The sequence below is a fragment of the Drosophila virilis genome, chromosome 5 (assembly GCF_030788295.1).
Source record: "Drosophila virilis strain 15010-1051.87 chromosome 5, Dvir_AGI_RSII-ME, whole genome shotgun sequence".
NCBI classification, from domain to species: Eukaryota; Metazoa; Arthropoda; class Insecta; order Diptera; family Drosophilidae; genus Drosophila; species Drosophila virilis.
In genome coordinates this window covers 3,464,227-3,488,098 of record NC_091547.1, presented here as the reverse complement: position 1 = coordinate 3,488,098, position 23,872 = coordinate 3,464,227, and the positions used below count along the sequence as shown (strand labels likewise).

At 42.1% G+C, this 23,872-nt stretch overlaps 5 protein-coding genes across 20 annotated transcripts; 3 read left to right on the top strand and 2 right to left on the bottom strand.

Moving 5' to 3' along the window:
- The first annotated feature begins 15 nt into the window (after positions 1–15).
- On the top strand, positions 16–6,817 carry Su(var)2-10 (E3 SUMO-protein ligase Su(var)2-10). 7 transcript variants are annotated; one of them, XM_032436124.2, is made up of 9 exons: positions 18–280; positions 1,020–1,724; positions 2,027–2,267; positions 2,329–2,563; positions 2,629–2,795; positions 2,878–2,963; positions 3,034–3,202; positions 3,834–3,903; positions 3,969–4,210. In XM_032436124.2, exons 1-9 carry the CDS (start codon positions 176–178, stop codon positions 3,994–3,996), a joined length of 1,806 nt encoding a protein of 601 aa, XP_032292015.1. In that variant the 5' UTR covers positions 18–175; the 3' UTR covers positions 3,997–4,210. The 7 variants fall into 7 exon arrangements, with proteins under 7 accessions (XP_032292013.1, XP_032292015.1, XP_002059940.2 ...); XM_032436122.2 differs by lacking the exons at positions 3,834–3,903; positions 3,969–4,210 and adding an exon at positions 4,508–5,293 and having other exon boundaries at positions 16–280; XM_002059904.4 differs by lacking the exons at positions 3,834–3,903; positions 3,969–4,210 and adding an exon at positions 6,055–6,346.
- Positions 6,818–7,005: 188 nt separating this feature from the next.
- GstE13 (Glutathione S transferase E13) lies at positions 7,006–7,993 on the top strand. The gene is made up of 4 exons (XM_002059903.4): positions 7,006–7,174; positions 7,235–7,283; positions 7,374–7,435; positions 7,498–7,993. Exons 1-4 carry the CDS (start codon positions 7,077–7,079, stop codon positions 7,967–7,969), a joined length of 681 nt encoding a protein of 226 aa, XP_002059939.3. The 5' UTR covers positions 7,006–7,076; the 3' UTR covers positions 7,970–7,993.
- Positions 7,994–9,003: 1,010 nt separating this feature from the next.
- LOC6636338 (DENN domain-containing protein 1A) lies at positions 9,004–17,149 on the bottom strand. Of its 5 annotated transcripts, XM_015168468.3 has the most exons (10): positions 16,656–17,148; positions 16,269–16,469; positions 13,902–14,172; positions 13,780–13,833; positions 13,449–13,709; positions 12,927–13,388; positions 11,578–11,610; positions 10,988–11,488; positions 10,095–10,652; positions 9,004–9,827 (listed from the first exon to the last, which is right to left on the bottom strand). In XM_015168468.3, the coding sequence occupies exons 1-10, from the start codon at positions 16,670–16,672 to the stop codon at positions 9,300–9,302; spliced, it is 2,886 nt and encodes a 961-aa protein (XP_015023954.1). In that variant the 5' UTR covers positions 16,673–17,148; the 3' UTR covers positions 9,004–9,299. The 5 variants fall into 5 exon arrangements, with proteins under 5 accessions (XP_015023954.1, XP_015023953.1, XP_015023952.1 ...); XM_015168467.3 differs by lacking the exon at positions 11,578–11,610 and having other exon boundaries at positions 16,656–17,149; XM_015168466.3 differs by lacking the exon at positions 10,095–10,652 and having other exon boundaries at positions 16,656–17,147.
- Positions 17,150–17,611: 462 nt separating this feature from the next.
- Hydr1 (phospholipase Hydr1) lies at positions 17,612–22,091 on the top strand. 6 transcript variants are annotated; one of them, XM_070209743.1, is made up of 8 exons: positions 17,613–17,816; positions 17,911–17,995; positions 18,246–18,635; positions 19,290–19,467; positions 19,539–19,708; positions 20,263–20,600; positions 20,657–20,889; positions 20,955–22,091. In XM_070209743.1, exons 3-8 carry the CDS (start codon positions 18,421–18,423, stop codon positions 21,438–21,440), a joined length of 1,620 nt encoding a protein of 539 aa, XP_070065844.1. In that variant the 5' UTR covers positions 17,613–17,816; positions 17,911–17,995; positions 18,246–18,420; the 3' UTR covers positions 21,441–22,091. The 6 variants fall into 6 exon arrangements, with proteins under 6 accessions (XP_070065845.1, XP_015023860.1, XP_015023862.1 ...); XM_070209744.1 differs by lacking the exon at positions 18,246–18,635 and having other exon boundaries at positions 17,612–17,816; XM_032436126.2 differs by having other exon boundaries at positions 17,613–17,995.
- On the bottom strand, positions 22,006–23,794 carry alc (5'-AMP-activated protein kinase subunit beta-1). The gene is made up of 3 exons (XM_002059899.4): positions 22,818–23,794; positions 22,282–22,512; positions 22,006–22,217 (listed from the first exon to the last, which is right to left on the bottom strand). The coding sequence occupies exons 1-3, from the start codon at positions 23,442–23,444 to the stop codon at positions 22,071–22,073; spliced, it is 1,005 nt and encodes a 334-aa protein (XP_002059935.1). The 5' UTR covers positions 23,445–23,794; the 3' UTR covers positions 22,006–22,070.
- Between the last annotated feature and the right edge of the window lie 78 nt (positions 23,795–23,872).

Genomic DNA, 23,872 nt, shown 5'->3' with positions numbered 1-23,872 from the left:
GGTCACACTGATCTCTAATAAAAGTCAGACGCTAACGCTACGGAAAGTTTTTGTCATTTTATTTTGTTTTAACATGCTGAGAAAGTGTTTTTATTCAAGTGCTTTGCAAGCTCCACTTAAACGCCAATAATATCGCATATTTTGTGCTGCATTAACAATAAAACAAACAATTGTGATGCGAAAGACCCGCTCGCAAACTCAGGCGGAAAATGCCGCTTCAACCACACCGCAGCAATCAGCACCAACAGCAGTAAACACATTTGATGCGGCTAAATTCAAGGTAACTTTATCTTTCAATGTTTCATTTAATGCACTTAAGCATTCAAAAAACAGTGTATTTTAATAAGAAAAAAAAAAACAATTGATAAGTAAAAACAATGTGACCGCAGGCAAGCCTCATTTTCAGCGCCCCCTGGTGCAACATACGCAAACGCTTGCTGCTAGACAAACGATTACTTTACAACACTATCATCCGCCATATTTCCTCCGACAAAACAAATTTGTGCGATTAAAAAGATAAATGCGGGGGGACATTAAATAATAAATGTGTTGAATATCAGTAAATGTTTATATTAGTTACAAACAAATACATTAGCAATATAAAAGCGGTAATTGTGATGAAAATCATGGCTATGCCGTCGAACGCCATTTTCGCCCGTGTCGTTCAAGGTAATGTACAATTTGGGACATGCGATTTTGTATCCACTGTGCGGTCTGTGTGTAGCTTTTTTTTTTTGCAAAGAATAAGCAAAAGTGAGCCGGCGTTTATCTAGCGCTTAAATGTTGTAATTGACTGGCCAAAAGCATATACTTTTTATGCCTATATGCATATGCACATGGGACAAATATCTTATGTACATTTCGGTTGAGACACACACATTCACGCACACATGCAATACATACCCAAATGCCATTAGCTGTGTGCGCGCGTGTGTGTGTGTGTGCAGCGTCGTCGTGCCTTTTAGTCTGTTACTGTTATTTTATTAGCCTTCTCCTCCACTCACATCTTCTGCTTGCAGGAATGTGAGCAAATGGTGCAGATGCTACGCGTCGTAGAGCTGCAAAAAATCTTATCGTTTCTGAACATTTCCTTCGCTGGACGAAAAACCGATCTGCAAAGTCGCATCCTATCGTTCCTGCGTACTAACCTGGAGCTGCTCGCACCCAAGGTACAAGAAGTTTACGCTCAATCCGTGCAAGAACAAAGCGCCACGCTGCAGTACATAGACCCAACCAGGATGTACTCGCACATGCAGCTGCCCACTGTGCAGCCAAATAATGCGAGTCTTGTGGGCGGTGCACCGACCCAGGTGCCACAAGTGGGCGCCGGCAATCCCGCCCAGATGCCTGTCGGTGCTGGCGGTGCGCCCGGCAATATGATACCCTACCTGCACTCGCACACCATGAACAGCCAAATGCCCATACATCCCGATGTGCGTCTGAAAAAGCTTGCATTCTACGATGTCCTTGGCACACTCATCAAACCATCGACTCTGGTGCCGCGCAACACACAACGAGTGCAAGAGGTGCCTTTCTATTTTACGCTGACGCCACAGCAGGCTACAGAGATCGCCACAAATCGCGATATACGCAACAGTTCAAAGGTGGAGCACGCCATACAGGTGCAGCTGCGCTTCTGTCTCGTGGAGACATCGTGCGACCAGGAGGATTGCTTTCCACCCAGTGTCAATGTCAAAGTGAACAACAAATTGTGTCAGCTGCCTGTAAGTATTAACTACAATTTATCTATCCATACATTTAAATGTTAGTTACCCAAGCGCACAATCCAAATCGTGAGATCTAGGAAGCTGAAAATGTGGAAACGTAAGAAATTGCTTTCGATTATAGAAGTGATTCACACTTTTCGGAAAAGGTGGAAAGTTGGCGTCCAAGTTTATTTGAAGAACGGTTCAAATTTCGGCTCAAAAAGTTGTTTATATATTAATTTTATTGGCACGCGTTCCTGTTCGATTTAATGAAAATAGCCTTTTGTACCTTTTACTAATTCTCCTTTGCTGCTCCACAGAATGTCATTCCTACAAATCGCCCAAACGTGGAACCGAAACGTCCACCACGGCCGGTGAATGTGACCTCAAACGTCAAACTGTCGCCGACTGTGACCAACACAATAACGGTTCAATGGTGTCCGGACTACACGCGCAGCTACTGCCTCGCCGTCTATTTGGTAAAGAAACTAACATCCGCACAGCTGTTGCACCGCATGAAGACCAAGGGCGTCAAACCCGCGGATTACACGCGTGCTTTGAGTAGGTTACAAGTTGAGAATTTCCAATTGATTCGAATATTAACGATTCGCTTGAATTTCAGTTAAGGAGAAGCTTACCGAGGACGCTGACTGCGAGATAGCCACGACCATGCTGAAGGTGTCGCTTAATTGCCCGTTGGGCAAAATGAAAATGTCGCTGCCGTGCCGAGCATCAACATGCTCCCACTTGCAGTGCTTTGATGCCAGTCTCTACCTGCAAATGAACGAGCGCAAGCCCACCTGGAATTGTCCAGTCTGCGACAGGCCGGCCATTTATGATCATTTAGTAATCGATGGGTACGGTTTATTCAGTCTATATTTTGCCAATACAATATATTTATGTAGTTTATCTTTTCCTGCAGCTATTTTCAAGAGGTATTAGGCTCGTCGCTGCTGAAAAGCGACGACACTGAGATTCAGCTGCATCAGGATGGCTCCTGGAGCACTCCGGGACTGCGCAGCGAGACACAAATACTGGACACGCCGTCAAAGCCTGTTTCTAAAGTGGAGGTCATATCGGATGATGTCGGTGCGTAGTAAATGATGATCATTGGATGGATTGTGGTTTATAATCGTGGAATATTAATTTGTATATTGTTCAATTTGTGCAGAACTGATTGATGACACAAAACCGATGAAGTCTGATCTGTCTCCAGCGCCCGAGGAGCAGCCAACGTCCACGTCCAACAGTGAAACCGTAAGTGCAACCAACTTTCCTAACTTTCCTCAACAAATCATGTTATAAATGTTTATATCTTGTGCCGTAGGTGGATCTAACCTTAAGTGATTCGGATGATGATATGCCGCTGGCCAAGCGGCGACCGCCAGCCAAACAGGCGGCTGCTACGTCCACATCGAACGGTACGGGCGCCGCTCAACGTGCCTATGCCTCGTCACAGCAGCAACAGCAGCAGCAGCAGCAACCGGCAAAAACTGGTACGTTGGATCCATTTTTGTAATAAGATGAAGCAAAGCAACAGGCAACAATCGATTTGTTGAACACACTTTGTATAGCAAAAACAGATTTCAAACAAATATTTATAAAACGTTAGGGTAACATATACACATAAGGCAATATTCGTACACACACACACACACACCACATACACACACCATCATCATACGCACACACGCACACCATACACCAGCCCCACAAAAGCTCTTCAACTCGAGTTGCCTTTTTAACTTGCTATGAAAATTACCCCCTTCACTTCTGGTGTTTTGCGCACTTTTCACAAGCTTTTCGAAAACTATAGCTATTAACAGCTATTTAAGCAATTTAATATGAATCGGAATTAGATTGAAATTCGAATCTAATCTATTGGGGATTGTGTAGAGTTTGAGAATTGAATGGAAGTGGTCTCAGCCATTGATCTATCTCCATTCTGTAAATCTATGGATATACCAGGCGCCAGTTGACTAAAGCCATCAGACTATGGTCCGTTCTAGACATGGCTACGCCATCCGGCCCGATGCCGATGCTCAATAATAGCCGTCAGTTTCTGTAGTCAGGACTTTATATATTTGCTGTAATCACAATTTGTACATAAATGCAATTTTCTTATAGATATATTAAAAAAAGCCAAGCGTGCGCAAATTTATGAGCACGTTGGTATACGCGTATGTCTGCGGTCACGGTAGGTTATATCGTAGTACCGTTATTCAACATAGAATTCGTTTTATCTATGTGCATATCTTACAGTAAGGCAGTTAACAAGGCGCAACCGTGACGTCACACAATCTATACAAACTCACCCGATTGAACACTTCGAACACATTTATATATATATATATACATGAATTCAATGTTAACTTCAAATGTTTTCGATTATTTGTTTTTGTGCAACAGTTAACTGTTCGTCCCATTGTCTAACTGTGTTTACATAGATTTGTTTAAATTTTATGCGTTTCCGATTTAATTATATTTATTTTATTGTCAGCAAACATACAAGTGTACTCTCTTTGAAATATAATTAAGTTTTCTTATTGTTGCCCAAATCCAAAACTGTGGCCACACAGAAAATAACTTTTACATAAACATATTTATATATATATAAACATATATATGAATATATACAATTTAAAGTTTTGTAGTAACTTGTGCAACTCTCTCTCCATCTCTCTGTTTCTATTTTCTCTCTCCTCTCTCACACGCTCTCTTTATATATATATTTGTAAATATATGTATATTCTATTCTCTTCTCTTCTCTGCATTTTTTTCGACCATCGACTCTACGAAAGATTCCCCCGAGCAGCAAACACAGCAAGCGATGCCGTCGCCTGAAACGCTACAACAACATCTTTTGGTTGGGGATCAGCCAACGGCTGCAATGCATGCCAGTCTATTGGAGTCTCTCGCCGCTGCAGTAGCGGATCAAAAGCATTTTCAACTCTTGGATCTGGCTGCAGTGGCGGCCGCTGCTGCTGCCACGGCGTCTGCCTCAGCGCAGAATCCAAATACAGCTCCATAGACACACACACACAGACACACACTCGCACATATATGTAACAATTGTAAACAGTTTCACACACACACACACACAAGATTGTGCTTTTTACATGTTATGCTTTGGTTTTGTTTTCGTTGGCTTTGCTTTCGTTTTGTTGCCCACTTTCGCTCGTTTCCTTTGCTGGCATTTAATCCCACACACACACACACACACACACACACACCCATCTATATACATGTATATGCCGAGTATCAGAGGCTATTTAACTGACATTTTCATGTTCACATACATTTTAAAAGCATTTTTGCCGTGTGCTCTTTCTCCTTGGTGCTGGAGAATCTCTCTCTCTTCCGGCGGCATTTCTCAACTATTTTTTTACGATAAATCGCACCGATTATAACACACAATCTTTATCAGAATACTTGCAACTCGATGTAGGGTTCGATAAAGTTTCAAAAGCGAATAACATATTTTTGTGTCTCGTTCGAAAACCGCTCAAAATAGTTGCTGCCTGTTTGTTGCTGTTTCTAATTTTCTATAATTCTATTATTTATATTGTTTTGATTACCCTTCGTATTCAATTTATTTCAGGCCTCTACACTTAATATTATATTTGTTATCGCTTCCGTTTATATATGTTATTCTTCTCTTCTTAATTTAACTGTGTGTTGTGCTTGCCTCGATTAATTAATACACACAAACATACCTCCACCCACCCACCCACACACACACGCGCACACACACATAGTAAACACAACAAACTACGTTTTGCAACACATAATTAATTTATTTATTGGGTTGTTTATTTTTTTTTGGCGTCAACCAACACTTCGTAATATGTATTTTTAGTTAAAAAAAGAAAAGAAGAAAATACACAGAAACAAATAGAACTATACATTAAACAATAGCGTAATAATAAACATAAATCAAATGTTAATGTTTAAGTCTCTTTACAATTATTCCTAATTCATATAGAAAAGCAAACGGAGTGGAACAAGAATCGCATCGATTTTAAGTTATATTTCGTGCATATTTTAGCAGTTAAGTTATCAAAAGTTTTTCCCATTTTTGTTGGCATTCGGCTCGAGTTTTAAATCGTTTGCTTAATAAAAAAGAAACACACACACACACACAAAGGGAAACATTCAACAATACCCAATTTCAGTTTATTTTATTACTTTACGTATATTATATGTATGTATTTATATCATCTCTTTTTGATTTTTGGAAAAGAATGAAAAAAGTGATGCAAAAACTGGAAAACAAATAAGATATAAACTTCACTCAATAATAAATATCGTATATTAAATCGCTTCATCTTTGTAATTATTTATTTAGGCACTCTGGATTACTATTTTAAGGCGGTTCAAAGCTGATTTTATAGGACCACATATGTTATATCCATTCAAAATCGCACAATTTGAATAAACACACGCACACACACACACACACAGACACATGTACAAAACGATATTTATGTCTCTGCGAATGACCAAAAGCAATTTGATCGACTTTTACCTTTATAGCCCATATAGGAAAACTGAATAAGACACGCGCTAAAACGATTTTTGTTTGAAACAATAAATCGCATTGAACCATTTATTGCATGCGGGGAATATGAATACATCATGTATAAGTCAAATATAATCTGCAAATTAAAGCTAAACAATATTTTCAAACAAGCCATGTGTGTTTTATTTATTGTCAACAACCGTTTAATATTCCATAGTCTATGACTTTCTCGTTTTAATATTAACATTTGAGTTCTTTTGCACATTTTGAGAGTTATTATTTTTCGATTTCGATTTTGAATTGTTTTATATACGAAAATTGTTTTCTATTTTGCAGATGAAGATGAAGCTGACATGGAAAAGAAAGAATCTTCTGTCATTGAACTTTCAGACTCGCCGTAAGCGTACACATTCAACAGGCGACAAATCTCCAAAGATTCTTATGCAATCCACTTCAATCTAATTCTTAATATATCATTTTGGGCCCAACAACTTGACATCCGCAAAAGTAATTTATGTACTGTTCGTTGTTTAAAAACTTAAGTTAAGTGCAAAGTAAATTGAAAATAAACAATACATATTTAAATGTATTACAATTGTGAAGTTCAAAATGCAAAAAAAAAAAAAAAACGTTATTTTCCGTTACAAAAATACCGGCTAAACACAGCTGGGTTGTGCGAGTGCTGCCACTCATTTCGATTTTTATTTGCAAGCAGTTGGCAGTTCGTTATGCAGTGTGACCAGCGCAAATTAAATAACTTTTTTTTTTTTTTGCATTTTTTTTAGTGTGCTCAGTTCGTTTGCCTTTATCATTTAACAAAAGCTGCGCTTTTGCCAATTCTCTTCATTATGTCTCAAAAGCCTATATTATATTACGCACTCTTCAGCCCCCCAGCAAGGGCCTGCATTCTGACAGCCACATTAATTGGCCTGGATGTGGAGCTTAGGTGAGTGCAAGATCAATCACATTTCCATGCCTTTCACTTGACATATTTTCCTTCTCACAGGGCCGTTGACTTTTCGAAAAGGGAGCATTTGAGCGACGAGTTTATTAAAGTTTGTACATAATTTGTGGGATGCTCCCGGCACATCGTACACGGCATCTAGCTATAGCTAATATATCGTCTCAAATAATTGCCTTTGCAGCTAAATCCGGAGCATCAGATACCCGTTTTCGTGGACACCGATGGTGAGGTGTATGTGGACAGGTTTGTGTACCCTTAAAACCGCTTTCCAAATCGCTTTTGATGCATATATATTTATTTTTCAGTCATGCCATCGTTTGCTTCATGGTTGCCAAATATGCCAAGACCGATCAGCTCTACGCGAAGGATCTGAAGCGTCGCGCTCACATTGATCATCGCCTGTACTACGAGAATGGCGTGCTCTTTCCGGTGATCAAGGACATTGTGGCGCGCAATCTATACGGTGGCGAATTGGAGTACAATGCATGCTCTGTGCAATTGTGCCAGAATGCTTACGCTACGCTGGAGCACTTCCTGGAGCAGGGCAGCTTTGTTGTGGGCAATGAGCTGAGCGTGGCGGATATTTCCATAAATACCACACTGATCACATTGGATCTGATGCTGCCCGTGGATCGAGAGCGTTATCCCAAAATTGCCAACTGGCTGCAGCGCATGCAGCAGCTGCTGCCCGACTACGAGGAGATTAACCTGAAGGGGGCTCAGGCTCTGCAGCAGCGCATAGAAAACCGCATGGCCGAGAACAGATCTGCAAAATAAAATTCCAAAATTCAAAAATCTTAACCTCCACACGCCCAATCTGCCCGGGATCGGACTTAATTTGGACAAGAAACCGATGGTTCCTAGTTGACGCACATATCCTTGGTGTTATCATAATGAAAAATGTTCTCGGTATTGGTTCAGAAATATGAATATGCGTGCGTTTCTTTTAGCCTTCTCCTTCTACCTGTATGGTTCCTAGTTGACCCACAAATCCTTGGTTATACCATACCATTGATATAGTCCTAGTGAACCTACAGTTCCAAATTCCAGCAAAATTCGCTTGAAAGCTTTATCCACAATTAAATTTGGGTTTAAAAATTAACGTTCGCAAAATGCCTTGGCACTGTGCCCCGGCCGTTGGGTTCACATTTTTCATATCAAAATTCAGCTGAAATACCAGGCGAACAGCAATGGCCAGCAGGTAGATGCACAGAAAATTTTATTTTAAAAAAAAATTTCGTTGCATACCCACAAGGTGCAGAATTGATGACTTGCAAGTTCCTTAACAGTCCACTGTTCGTTAACAGCAGCACAGCTGTTAGTTAACATGTTGCTGTTAATCATCTGTTAGTTAACATACCACTGTTAACAGCTGCCGCTAAGCTGGGGGGGCGTCAGGCTTGGACGCAAATTTGGCAAAAGTACCAGGCGAACAGAAATGCCCAGCAGGTAGACGAACTAAAATTTTTGTGAAAACAAAATTTCATTGCATACCCACACGGGGCGTGCTGACGAGCAGCTGAGTGCCCAGATTTCACCGAAAATTCGGCTGAAGTACCAGGCGAACAGAAATGCCCAGCAGGTAGATGAATTAAAATTTTTTTTTTGTTAAATTTGTAAATGCCTATATCTCGGTCAAATAAAGCCCGATCCCGGAAATTTTGAGGGCGTTGAACTCGTGGAGGTCCATAGAACTGATCGACATCAAAGTTTTTTCTGTTTTTATATATATGTATATTTTTTAAATAGAATTTATAATTGATTTGTTAAGCTAATTGGATTAAATTCTCACTATGCTAATGCTTTGTGTCTTTTTGATTTGGAAGTCAAACGTATTTGTATTTGCTTATATCTTCTTTAAATAGTTGCTCGTAAATTTGTTGCTTATACATTTCTTTTGTGTTTTTTGTTTTTTTGATAAGCCAAGCCGCTAATAGTTAACACAAGCTGTTTTGTTGTTGTTCTCGCACTATAACTAGCATAATAATAATATTTAAGGTTTTGTCTGGTAACATATCGTGCCTACGTCTAGCTATATACAATACGAATCCTAAACCTAATCACACTTATTTTGGTATATTTTCCAGCTAGCTGTTGGCGCCTCACTCTAATCAAAGGTCGTCCAGTTGTTCATGCCCTTGCCAGCGCCTGCGCCCGCGGTCAGTGCTGACTTTGCATTGGCGCCTCCAGCTGTTGCCGTGGCCCCATTCAGCGAGAACTGATCCAATCCGTATTTGCGCAACAGCTCAAAGTCATCATCTGGCGGCTTGGCTGCGAGTCCCCCGCCGCCGCTGCTTCGTTGGATTTGCGTCGGCGCCACGCGACTCGTAACAGCCGCAACGGTGGCCATGTGCTTGGGCGCAAAGTAGGGATAGAGCGGATTGTTGACACTATTGTTGGCCTGGCTGAGCACGCTGCTGCTGTTGACGCCGACTGGCAGAGTGCTCGACTTGGACTTGTGGTTGCTGTTGAAGTTTCTGCCCAGCGGCGGCAGCGGGCGTGCATTCTGATTTAACGGATCGAAATCCTCCAGATCAAAGCTGGTATTGTTGCTATCGTCCAGCGATATCAGATCGTTCATGCTGTCCTCCGGGCGTGGTTGGGCATTGCTGCTGCTATTGCTGCTGCGCGGTGACTGTGCAGGGAGTAGACACAAATAGGATAGATTAGTTAAGCAAATAACTCTCTGTAGGCTACAAAATCTACGCTTGGATTAGTCAACTACAATGGCAGGCAAATGCAAGCGGATTAGTCGCAAGGCTACTGGGTCCATGGTTAGTTGAGAGAAAGGGCTGTTCGGGGGGAGGTGTGTGTGTGGCAGCTGGATGTATTAGTATGTGAGATGTGGAACCGCAACCAGGATATTTCTTAGTTAACTAGACAGCGCAGCTTGTTGTTGTACCTCTCTCTTGGCCCGCGGCGTTGGTATTGGCGCCGAGTCGGAGCTGAGCGGCGATGATACATTCAGCTGCGAGAATCTGGAGGCGGCCGTAACAAACGAAGCGGCCGACGAACAGGACGAGCTGGACGATGACGTTGACGACGCCGATCCTGATCCTGATGACGAGATATTCGAATCGTTTGACTCATCCTGCCAGCAATTGCGCTCCAGTCGATTGATGCCAGCGCTAACAGCAGCCGCTGTGGCTGCCACCACAGCATTGGCGCTGCACTGACGTCTGGGCGGTATGGGCGGCGATTGCACGTCCGGTGGACTATCAAAGCTCGAGTCTGTGCTGGCAAGCGGCCGTGGCTTGGTGGGCGTTGACGTGTGCCTCGGCGGCTTTGAATCAACTAACGGATGCATGGAGCTGCTGACGATAGCGCTGTTGCAGTTCGGCGCATACGGATGATTGTAGTAGGAGGCGGGTTGTTGCGGCAGCGTGACGGGCGGCGGTGGGCGTGCCGGCGGTGCGCCGTTGCGTGAGCGCGTGCTGTGATGCTCAGCGTTTGGCTTCAGCTGCGTGTCAAATGGCGATGGCGGTGGCAGTTGCAAGTTTGTGATGTGTTGGTGTTGGTGCAAGTTGCGAGAAGATGAGACAAACACAAGGCGACAACAAACAGACAGACAGACGGAACGAGGCGAGACGAGACGAGACACAACACAAGAAAAACATGAAAAAGGTAATGAAAAGAATGAACGTAACATAAATATCTGCTTGCAGACGTAACAACAACAACAACAACGACAACAACATCGGCGACAATAATGAGAGTTTGCAACATTAAGCGGCAAGCGACACGACGCTAGAGCAGCTGCAGCCGCCTCTCATATTCACGCACTAGACTACTTACGCTGCGATCGACGGCGGGCATTTTAAAGAGCGGATGATTCTGCAGCTCCTGCGACAGATTCATCTCCGATGAACAGATCGAGCTTGCCGAGCTAACAGCAGGAGACGCACCCACAATATGATCAAAATTAGCATTAAGCGGCGCACCCAACGCATAACCATTTGCCGGTATCTGGCTGCTCGAGCTGGACATGGCCAGCGGCACAGGCGCTCGTCGCTGCTGCTGGTGCTGTTGCCCGGGGGGCAGCTGCAGCATGTGCTGCTCCATCGGCTGCTGCTGCTGGCCATTCAAGTTCAACTCGCGCTTGCTGCACACCGGCGAACTGGGCGCCGAACGATGTGTCACCTTACGGCCGTAAAGCGTACTGCTGCCGTCCGGACGATCCGAGTGTTGCGGCGAGCTCAGCCCGAAATGGAAGTGATTGTTGGGATTGTGGTTATGGCTGCCGTTGTCGCGCCACTTCTTGTAGGCGGTCTTAACGCCACGCGAGCTCTCCTTGACCTGTGGAAGTCGGAATTCGCAATTAAAATCAATCTTCCACACAGCAGTCCCAAATCTGATTAAAAGAGTCAGTTAAAGCTACCACTCACCGATTTAACAGCAGACTTAACAGCTGGATTAGTCTGCAATAGTGAGGCGCATTTGGTGATAATACGGTATATAAATGTATATAGGATCGGATCAAGTACCCAGAGAACGAGCATTAAGCACAGAAGCACAAACGTGAGTTCCAAGCAGGATACATGAAAGAGAGACACGATCGCGAGACGCAACGCACAAATATTAAATGAGATATATATGAATATACATATTTAATGTGAATATGGATAGCAGCACAAAATTACAATCAAACTACTATTAAATACTAATTGTTAAGATGGCAATGATGATAAATGTGGGCTTTAATGCAATGAGGCTTGAAAATGTTGTTTTTGTTTTTAATAACGATTTCAATTTATGGTTGTTAAGATATGCCGATGTATTAGTAAAGTGTGCATTTAGGGTATGTTTTTTTTTTTTTTTTTGTTGGATTTGTGAGTTCCCTTAGATAAAAATTGGATTTGTTAATTATGTACATAGATGTCTATGGCATTTAACGCTTTAAAGTCAAGCTCCGGCGCGCTGTTACTAACATTTGTTGGCTCTGCTAAGCAGTTGTTAATAAATAACGCGCGGTAACTAACATGTTTTGCCTCTGCTATGCTGCTCTGAGTTTACAGCGCGCTGTTATTTAAAATATGAACAGCATAGCTTTGACATTTTAACCATTGGACATATATATATAATGTGTCCGGGATTACACAAACGAAAAATCTCTATCAAAAACATAAAACTACATCAAAAATAAAAAAAAACTTGTTAAATAACACTATTTCGTTACAAAATCAAAAAGTGTTTAGTTTTGCCGTAAAACAAGGATTAAGTGCAATTGTTGGTTAAGAGAGAGAGAGAGTAGAGAGAGGATATTAAATCAAGTAAACTAACATTTGTATTTTGTGAAAAAGGTGTTTTGTGTTTTTGTGTGTGTTTGGAAATTCTACTCGTTTTTTTTTTTTGGTGATGGGCGGTGGCAATCAGTCTAATAAGTCTTGGCAAACACTCGCGAAACATTGCGCTTTCCCAAATTATACTGCGAAATAGATTAAATTAAATTAAAGAAAATATTGTTGAGCATAACGAAAAAAAAAATCAAAAAATATCTTAAAAATTACAGCACACAAAATGTAGTCGGAAATCTGTAGAGGGCTCAATCCTTGTATTCACTCCAAGCCAAGGTAAAATAAATAAATACACAATTACACATAGAACCCAAGAAAAGATGGGAATGGTTGGATGTGAAAAATTGCACTATGATTAGGGGATGGTTAAGGCAATTGAGCTAACATCTATGGAGCTTAGGAAAAAGGTGGGAAAAAGGTGCATCCTCTGAGCAGCTCACCTTGTCCTTGACATGCTTGAGGAAGACATAGTTGCGTCCGCGCTTTTTCATCTTCTCCGCATAGCGCACAGTTTCCAGTTCAAATTCATCCGAGAAACCCAGGCCGCTGTTAAGCATTTTGAGTCTGTCGTCAACGAACTGCGCAAAGATTTGTAGCTCCATCATTTTGGTTAGAAATGGACGCAAGTGTGCGGGCCGAGATTCAATGAATTTGTCGTGATTGAACGTTTTGCAGGTATCGTGAAACTCAACAGCGTCCCGATAGCCGCCAATCAGTTGCACCAATGCGCCCAGAAATATTTTAGAAACACGATCTCCAATGTGATCCTGTGTGTGACTCAGGTATTTCTTCATCTGTGACACAATCTCTGGCGGCAGGGCGCGCACATCATCAAACGGACTCTCGAACACTTTCGTATCACAGTTTAAGATCACAACTTCGCCGAGCTCATCGGCGGAAACCTGAAACCCAACAGACAGATCATTTATATGGTAAAATATTAAATATTATGTGTTATTTACAGTTTCGAGCACAGGCTTGGGCACACCAATTAGATATGGCATGGGTGCGCCCAGGTAATCCTTAAACGCCCAGGGCAAGATCGGTATAAATATATGCTGCCAGACCATGGGATATAGGAATGCATTGGCTGCCTGTATGCATGAGGATAGACGATCCAGGTGACTCGATGTAAATATAATGCGACGCTCGGCCAGCATGGCAGCAAATACGCTGATCATCTCCTTGGGATCCACAAAGTTATAATACAGATTTAGATTGTGCTGCAAGCAAGGTATTGAGAATAATTTTCAATTCAAGTATTTAATTCAATGAAAATCAGTTGAAACTCACATTTTCTGGTATGCTAGGCAGCTGAAATTGCAACGGCCGCTCGAAAGTAAAATGCTAAAGGGAAAATTAATAAAATTTATTATTCAGATTTAATTGTAAATATTTGAGCATTCAGTACTCACGCTTTGGCCGCTGTTATAGAATACCGTTAGACTGCCACCCGAATCGGGCACGCCTCTGTTGTAGGCCTCCGATAGGAAAGTGCGAAACCCATTCCGATCGGTGCGCCTCAACTCCGCCAGCACAATCAACAGCTTGAGGAAGGTATCGTGCCACGGCAGATAGGTGATCAGCACCATGGCCGTTTCCGTCTTGGGATCATGTCGACAGAAGCCGAAACGCCACTTGGAATCGCCGGTGGTGTGCACAAATGAATAGGATTGCACGGAGCCCCTGTATAGAGTAGAAATATGCATATATAAAAATAAACGGCCAACCAATTAAATCCAAAGGAAACTTATCTTCGGCTTGCCGAAAATTAAATACCCCTTGCAGACAGCAGACGGGCAGAACTTGAGGCAACTTAAATATTTGAGTTGGTCCGTTTGCGTTTAGGATTGGGCAGTTGTGTGTAAAAGATATAATTATAGCATTATTATTATAGCACATCCGCTCGGCGATGCCATAAACCCAATGACCTTGACAGCAGCAAGCAACAGTTGTGTTTCCCAAGAAACGCTTCGCCGCATGTATATGTACATATTTTTATGTATGTATGTTTCTGTACATTGCAAGAGCGAGACAGCAAATTGTGAACGCACTCGCAGCGGGGCTTTATGAATGACTAACGCTTGTCCGTTGGCGCGGAAAGTTGATGATCAAGTTTCGCTTCTTCTTATGCGTTTGCCTCTTAACCCAAATTATAAGCTTTTGGCAGACGGACCAAACAATCATAAAATCACAAAAAAAAAAAAAAAAACAAATTAAAAAAATTATATGTGCTGCTGCATTGAGTTTTTAGCATCCAAACATTTAGAATAAATGTACATATGAGCATTTGATAAGCGGTGTTTCCTTTTGTTGCCATTTTCTTTGTGTCTTTGTGTGACAATTTGTGCGCGTTGATGATTATGTGTGAATAAAAGCAAAATGTACAACAACAACAGTTATTCGCACTGAGCTCCGTTTTCAATGCGACGTCGCTTGGCCTCCGTTTTTTTTTTTCTTTTGCAGCTCTTTCGCATTTCGCGGCCCATTTCGTGTTGTTGCTTTATTGTGGGCGTCGGATTACGTAAAGTCGTTAGATGCGCGCATTATTTAATAAAATATGCTAAACAGGCGCAAGCGACAAAATCGCAGCAGCAAAAATAAGCAAGGAAGTTGATGTGCGCTCTCGCTCTCACAACAGCTGTACATGTCGGTGCATTGACTTTACCGATAACTGTTAATTACAATAATGATAGCCAGCTGAAGAGGGAAGAGGAGGAGCGGGAGAGCGTGCATGAAAAAATCAAAGTCAATGAATGAAGAGAGTGCGCTGGAGGCTGCCTTTGCTGTTATTTCGCTGTGTGTGTGTGTCGTAACGGTGCTTGGCGTATGCATGTGCCATTTTTTTTTTTATTTGGTGATCTTTGCGTTGGGCCAATATTTATAATCATTATTAGTTTCACTTTGAACGAATTTCAACATCAGATTCATTAGGCTAGCATTTGTTCAATTTCCCAAATTGTGTTTATCAGTGTATTTTGCCATGCGATAACAATTGCAACTAGGGGACGGGTAGAGGGGTGCGGGTACACTAAAGACAACTTGTTGCCCAGTCTTAAGGCAGCTGCACAGATAAAACCAGAAATGTTTACGGCGTGACTAACTGAAGACAATTGACGTATGTATGTATGCATGTAACCGATACCGAGTGAGGAAATACTTGCTATAAAAAAACAACAAGCGTAAAGTGCGAAAAAATAAATTGCGTTCAACGTAATCCGAATGAAATAATTCACCATTGCCCCTACAAACTGGCGCGCATATGTAAACAAACACAAAACTATACAACAGGTTATACAATTCATGGACAAACATGAAGTGGACGCAGCCGCTGCCGCTGCTCATGACTCATGATCCGGCAGTGTTGCCAAATCGTGGTTTTTTTTTAAGGGAGATTACGGCTAAAATTCCGTTTGCTGTTAATACAATTTTCCAATTTCACTTTAGCTATACTTTAACTGCGACAAATGAAGATGTTTGCTTAACTAAGCTGGCCGTTATTAGAACTTTCACTGTATTTGCCAAGCTTTTTTCAGCTTCCTTTTTTTTTTCGTTGCTCCGAAATTGGCAACACTGGTCATCAGCGCCGTCAGCGACCATTCACCCAGTCAGAAAGCAAATATCAGGCCGAACATCAAACGGTCGTTGGTTCTATATGTTGTTGTTGTTGTTGCGTTTGTGTCTATTACCTGTTGTTTATATGTACGAATATGACTAATGCCAAATAACCGGAAACATGGCATGCGTAATAAGAATGTGTAACAAATTGCAGTCAGACGCACCTTTCGAGTTCGCAGGGAAACGCAAACGATGGGATGCCAGTGTTGAGCATCTCCTTATCGCGAAAGCCCTCCGGGAAGCTCTCGATAATAATACCATCGGGTTTAGCGGCAGCTCCACCATTGCGGCTAACGGTGCCACGATCGATGCCGCGTGTGGGCTTCACTTCGCACCAAAACTCAAAGAGTTTCTTTACGTCGCTTCTGTCAAAATGACAACATTTAATATACATATGTATTATTAGTATATATGAAAAATATGAAGCAGATGAAAAATTTCACTGTAGTTGTTGCGCTCTGATCAGCCAAGCGTTACGCCCACTGCATATTTATATATTTTTTTTCATTTTTTCCCAGATGGAAATCTCCGACAGCGAACAAAATACTCACTTGATACGTGAACCCATCTGGAGAATTTGTTTTTTATATTAGTTTTTAGCACATGTTTCAATCAATTTAATATGTTGGATTTGTTTAAATGTGATACTATTCGGTTATTTATATATGTTAACTTTTGATTTGAGATATAGTGTCAGCAGCAGCAGCCCGCATAAACATATACAGGCGGCTGTTCACTTTGACTTTTCCCTTCTCTGCTTGCTCTTTCGCTTTGACGATTCACGATTTGGTTTCGCGACGTCATTGAATCATATTCATTGTTTTTCAATGGCTATTGCGTTTGCGATTTTTTCAACTATTTAAAGAACACTGCAACTGTGATTCTGGGCGTCTAAATTGGCCCCAATCTCTATTGATACGATTGGCACACTTATTCTTATGCAAAGAAGTCGAATCAAAAAACACTTTTAACGACAAAAACACCAACAAAATAAAACGCAGCGACGCAAACGAACCGACCCCGACAGCAGTTGCACTTATACTCGATGCCGATGCTCAATACTCGATACACGTTAAGTCAGCTGTGTTGTTTTTAAATTTGGTATTTGCCTATCGAAAAAGATGGCATTCACATAGCAACGTAAAACAATATAGTTTTATCGTTCGTTAACAGCGATGGTCTGTTGTAGTGCTGTAGTGCTTCTGTTATCCGATTGCATAGTTAGCTGTTAAATTCAAATTGCACACTAACTACCTGGCATTGTCTTTGACTAACTGCCGGTTAAACATCCCTTAGTTAAAAATTAATAATTTCATAGATGAGCTTTGAATTTTACTTAGTATTTCTTGAAAATGCAATAGATCAACCGATTTTTTCTAGAAGCAAGTTATGTCTGCTGTTAACAACAGCACAGCGATGTTAGGCAAAATGAACGAACCATCTAGTTCATTTGAACAACGTCAGTTACTTTTACATGTGCAGCATTTGTTATTGTTTACATTTGGAGCTTGCTACAATTAAATCCTGTCCAAAGTCTATATGTAAAAAAAGTTCATAAAATGTCTGTTATCGATTCTGTTATTATGTAATTTTTGTTTTATTCAATTGTTGTCACAGCAGAAACTAAAGTTCATTTCGAATAAACTAGAAAAACAAATCGCTTCCGATAGAAAACAGCAATTAAGGCGTCGGTTGCTTTACAACTTGTCAAGGCAAGTTAAATAATATATGAATTTCAAAGATGCGTGCGTCATAATTGGCACTATAATTACCACCACCACCCACCTTCACTGTCACCATAAATAGCACAAAGGTTCACATCCCATACCCTTGGCCGTGGCTATTGATTTTGTTGTTGCACGTGATGCCAAGACAAATACTCAATACATATGTAAGTATTGGTTGTATGTGTGTGTGTGTGTGTGCGCGCGTATGTGTGTGCAACGGCCATTTTTGATTTCGAATGCGACCCGCCGGCCAGGTTGCAACCACAAACCATGGCTCATTGTTGTTTTAAAAGCCATTGGAAATTAATCAAATTTACAAATCATATTTTTATTTAAATTGGGTGTGTCACACCTACATAAAATTATCCAAATTATATTTGAAATTTCGTTATTCTTTTTGTATATTTCTTCAAGGTAAGCGCACAAGCCCTCATTTCATTGGAACCTTATATTATGCGCGGCGGCAATAAACGTGTACAATATACTTTATCTAGTAGTAGACGATATATACCAAAGAATTTATAAAGTTGCTCGTTGCTCTGGCTAGTGATAAACATTAGTTAAGTTCTTTTTGCACCGTTGTGAAATTATGCTTGGCGCGTACGTTCAGCTGCCGCTCAAGGCGGCGGCGATGACGTCACAAAAACAAAAACTGAATAATGAATTGCTAAGCATTGGCCGATTCGCGCTTATGATTAGTCACAATAGCAGAAGCGCGAGCACAGCATTAACCCAACAGCTGTCTCGCAACCAGCAGCAGCAGCAACAACAACAACAACAACGAAGACATCTACAGGAACTGCTGTGAGTGCGAGAGATAAGCCCTATATAAAAGAAAAAAACCCCCAAAAAAAAAAAATATGTATTATCTGCGTTGTCATCTCCAATCTGGGCTTGATAACATTTAGCACCGCAAGGCTTGGGTTCGAGTGTCCGCCCGTGTGCCAGCAGTTATGTCCCGCTTTATCAATTAAAACCCATACAAAAGCACCTTAATACCCATACTCCAAGCTAAACGGCTATTCGAAGCCGAAGCTTCAAATACCCTTACCCTTAGCCTTACGCATTGGCCATGACTTTCATATTACCAATTAAATATCGCTCGATATGAAATGGTGATCCGTTCGTATTGTAGAGATTGCTTAAGCTATTTTAGACCTAATTCCGATGTCGGATATAAGATGAACAAAGTTCGACACTGATCACGATATGGATTCAAAGATGTATACATCATTATCATACCCGTTGCGAGGGTATAACAACGATAAGATACGCCTCATAGTCATAGTATAAGCACATACGTATGTATGTATATATATATATCATGCTCGTATCAGCCTGAGTAGTGCCAGACAAAGACTGTGTAGTTCCATTCAACGATTCCGTACATATATATACATATGTTTTGCGGCCTATTGTCATAAATTGTAATTTTGTACGGGTTATATCCAATTGCAGTCGCCGTCCCGCTTGGGATCAAAGTAGCAAAACGACTTTGCGCGGAATACACACGGATCCAGCGTCAGTCACCATGTTCTACTCCATGTACGCGTATCTGTCGCACTTGCCGCGCCTGCACGCCCTGGGCATGGCCATATTTGCGTATGTCATCTACTACCTCATTCAGGTGGTGAAGGTGAGTGGGCTGCTCTTACGTAATTGCACTAAACAATAATAATTTTGGTTTGGTTTTCTATTTGTTTTTAGCGGCCGATCATCGCCTGCGCTGATGGTCCGTTCAAGCAATATCTGATCAAGACGATGCCCACGCTGGAGAACAAGTATTGGCCAACCTTCTGGTGCGTGGAGAGTCGTGCTCAGACCGTACTTGCGAGCCTGCTGCGCTCCAAGAGTCTGCCCCGCGTCAATTATCGCCGGTAAGTGGCAGCTGCGATTCGTTCTTCTTCAGCTCGTAATACAAAAAATATAATGGAAATTCTAAGTTGCATAGCCTTTAGTTAACCCAGAAGTCGAAAGGTCTTGGAGCGGCACGAAACAAATAGCTACAAATTACTTCAAATAATTAGCATAATAATAAATGAAAATCATCAACTGATTTGCATGCCCTGCGCTCATGGCAAATGTATGCGCTGAGGCAGCTTTGGAACTCAATATATATATGGATATATCTTTTATAAGGATAGCAAATATTTCAGCTTCTGCTGTACTTTAGTAATCTATATATCTAATTACTTAAGCGCATATCTCTCGTTTATGAAAACCTTCTGAGCTCAAGCTAAGCTTTAGGCTGGCGTTAATTAATATTAATCTCAAGTTCACAGACCTGAAGCATAGTACAATCCAATTTCCAGCTCCAATTGATTATACTGTATACTTTCAATTAGATTAGCGAACAAATTTACATATATGTATATGCATGCATTCATATGATTCAATTGGCGATATTTATTTGTCTACTTGCACCGCATAGCGAAATACTCAGCCTGAAGGATGGCGGCGAGGTGGCACTGGACTGGATGGAGGAGGGCTGCGATGAGCGTGCTCCGTGTGTGCTTATATTGCCAGGTCTGACTGGCGAATCGCAGGCGGAATACATTAAGTGTCTGGTCTTTGCCGCCCAGCAGGCGGGCATGCGTGTGGTTGTCTTTAATAATCGAGGTCTTGGCGGCATTGAGCTGAAAACGCCGCGACTCTATTGTGCCGCCAACTGTGAAGATTTGTGCGAGGTGGTGAAACATGTGCGCCGCACGCTGCCCGCCCACTGCAAACTGGGCGCCACGGGCATATCCATGGGTGGCCTGATACTGGGTATGCGTGACAGTACATATAATTATTTGATGTGGTCTAATTAACTTTTTGTGTAGGCAACTATTTGGCAAGGAAGAGCGATGAGGCGCGTGATCACCTGTCGGCGGCCAAGATTATCTCTGTGCCTTGGGATGTGCACAAGGGCAGCGCCAGCATCGAGAAGCCCGTCATTAACAATCTGTTAGGACGTCATCTGGCCGGCAGCCTGTGCCGCACGCTGCGCAATCATTTGGAGGTCTACAGGGATATCTATCAGGATTCCGAAATTGACATACAGCGCATACTGCGTGTAAGTAATTAGACTTGCCTTAGACTAAGACTAACTCAACTCAACTCAACTTTATCAATTGCCAGTGCAAGACCATCAAGGAGTTCGACGAGCTGTTTACGGCCAAGCAGTTTGGCTATGCCCATGTGAATGATTATTATACGGATGCTACGCTGCATAATAAATTGGATCACATTAGTGTACCGTTGCTTTGTCTGAGCGCAGCGGATGATCCATTTCAGCCACTGGACGCCATACCCATTAAGGCGGCCAATCAGTGTACACATGTGGCAATTGTTATAACCGCACGTGGCGGCCACATTGGTTTCCTCGAGGGCTGGTGGCCATCGACCAAGGATCAGTATATGTGTCGCATATTTACCGAGTATTTTAGCAAGGCGCTCTACGACGAGGATGGTGAATTTGAGCGTGCCTCGGATAAAATGCATGAACGTTTTTTGGCCAAGCAAACCGTGGAGCTAACCGCCCGTCTCAATGTGCCCCGAGGTGTGCTGCTGCTCGAGAAGCCTGCGGCGGAGCAGCAGGAGCCACACAAACTAAAGCTAATGTAGATGAGTTCGAGCAAAAACCGGGCGTCAACCTATACCTACTAGACAGACCCCATATGCCCAAATATATTTATATACATATATATAGAAAGAAAAAAAAGTACAGCGTGTGTAGACCAATTGCCAGTAACGGACGCCGGCTGAAGACTTGTGATATAAAATTGAACAAAATCCAAAGTGTTATTAACTAAACAATTAATTAAAATATTTGGTCAAACAATACGACGACAGCTGTTAGAAACTATACAAATTAATTGTAGAACACGTTTTAGTCACATATCAAATTGGAACAGTGAAAAGCTTTACAAAATAATTCATAATTTAGTGAGTACAAAATGCAAATTCGCAATTGAAAAACAAAAGAAACAAATACTATATACAAAACTAAAGAACTATTTGACACAGAACAATAATCTTATTCAAACTATATATATATATATATTTTTTAATTCCGTATATATTTAAACTAATAAAAAAAGGAATACAACGCTTAACAAGAATATGCGCATGTACTTGGGCTCTTCACCCACAAATTGTATAAAGCGAGCAATTGAAAACAGTTTACAGCTTAAAAAAAAACGCTTACTTTTAATTTATGATTATTGTTAAGAGTTTTGTATTATTTGGATTGGCCTAAATCGGCTTGTACAGCAACGTTGTCACATACTTCTTGCAGTAGCGATGCGTGGCGCTGAGCACCATGACGCCGTCCTTGATGGAGAGCGCATACAAATGGTTCAACATGACATGATTCGGCTCCGGCAACAGTGTGGGCTCGCACTAGAATACAAACGGAATTGTTTAATTATTTTAAAACATATAAAACATTTATAAAAAATATTACCGATAGCGGTGTATCCTTGTTGAGTATAACCTGCAGCAGATGTGGCGGCAATACGGGCGGTCCGGATACCTTCTCCCAGGGCTTCACCTGCGGCACCTCCTGTGAGTACTCCTTTTCCGCATAGTTGGGCACATTCTCGCTATCCTTGGCCAGCGCTTGGAACACCTCAAAATCTGAGGGTCGCACCGACACCAGATTATTCTTATCGCCGTCATCGGTTTCCACGCTTTTCTACAAGTCAGAACGAGACAAACAATTTTGCAATTAGAACGCTGCGCACATGATTAGATTTTTTTTCTTTTCTTCCATTTATTATTATTATGATTATTCAGAGCAGCGGCAGCGGCAGCGGCTGAGCAGCTCTCGGCGCCAAATCCACAGCCGCTGCGCCGCTTTGTTTACAGCCAGTCCAGAGCTGATTACACAACGCATTAGTGAAAAATCGAGTGCGTCGTCAGCAAGTGTAAACATCACGTATCGATTTTACCCCACTGTACGGGCACACACACACACACACGCAGACGGGTTGAGCTTACCAGCTTGGGATCGTGCTTCCATTCGCCATCCACACAGAATTTGTATTGATGGTCGCCCTCGGGCAGATCAATGATGGTCACAAAATTGCCGTGACTGCGCACCATCGGTATGGGCTTCCATTTGGAGAAGGTGCCCGATATGGTTACATTTTTGCCACCGTAATCCCAGCGCAGGACTGTGGGCAGCGCCGTTTTCATTTGTTCCGAATCATCGCCGCCCGTTGGCATTGATCCTGTTGCCTGTTCCTGTTCATCATCGTTGTTCTCCTCCATGGTGTTCTCTCTGTCAGCTGCTGCTGCTGCTGCGGCTGAATCGTTATCAACAGCTGTTGTGCGCTTAGCCGCCGCTCTCGTGTAATACTCGTCGTCGTCTTCTTGCGACGAACCTTCGTTTAAGACTGCCGTATGTTTTTTATCGAACGAGAAAGCTTGGCCGTGGCTGCCGCCGCCGCCGCCACCGCCCGCTCCAATGCCGCCCAGAGCTGATGCGCCCGCGCCGCCGCCCCCGCCAGCCGCTCCAGCCCCCAAACTGTCACGAAAGTGTGCGGGAGAACTTGGCGTGGAGAGGTCCGTCGACTTGTGCCGCTCACGATGCATATGCACAGACGAGCTGCCCGCGTTGCCCATATTGCAATGTTCACCTCTCTCTCTCTCTCTCTTGCTTGTTCTCTAATGTATCTTAATTTTTTTTTTTTTTTGGAGGTTACTTAAAGCATTTGAAATTGTTGGACGATGATTGTTTTGGCACTTTGTTTTCCTTGAGGTTTTTTTTTGGTTTTGTTTTACCCGTTGTTTCGCTTCCGCGTTTATCGTTGTATATATATGTTTTTTCAGTACTTGTTCTCGTTTTTGTATATGTTTGGCATTTATTTTTCTTAACTTTTATTATTTAATAGTTTGTTTTCGTCGTAAAATGGCTAATAATAATTACAACTACATGTATGTGTGTGCATCTGTATGCACAATATGTATGTAAGTACGTAGTATATATTCGCAGTTCCAATTGGATTTGATTCATAAGGTGAGAACATTAGCAGAGTTGCATGAGCCGTAAA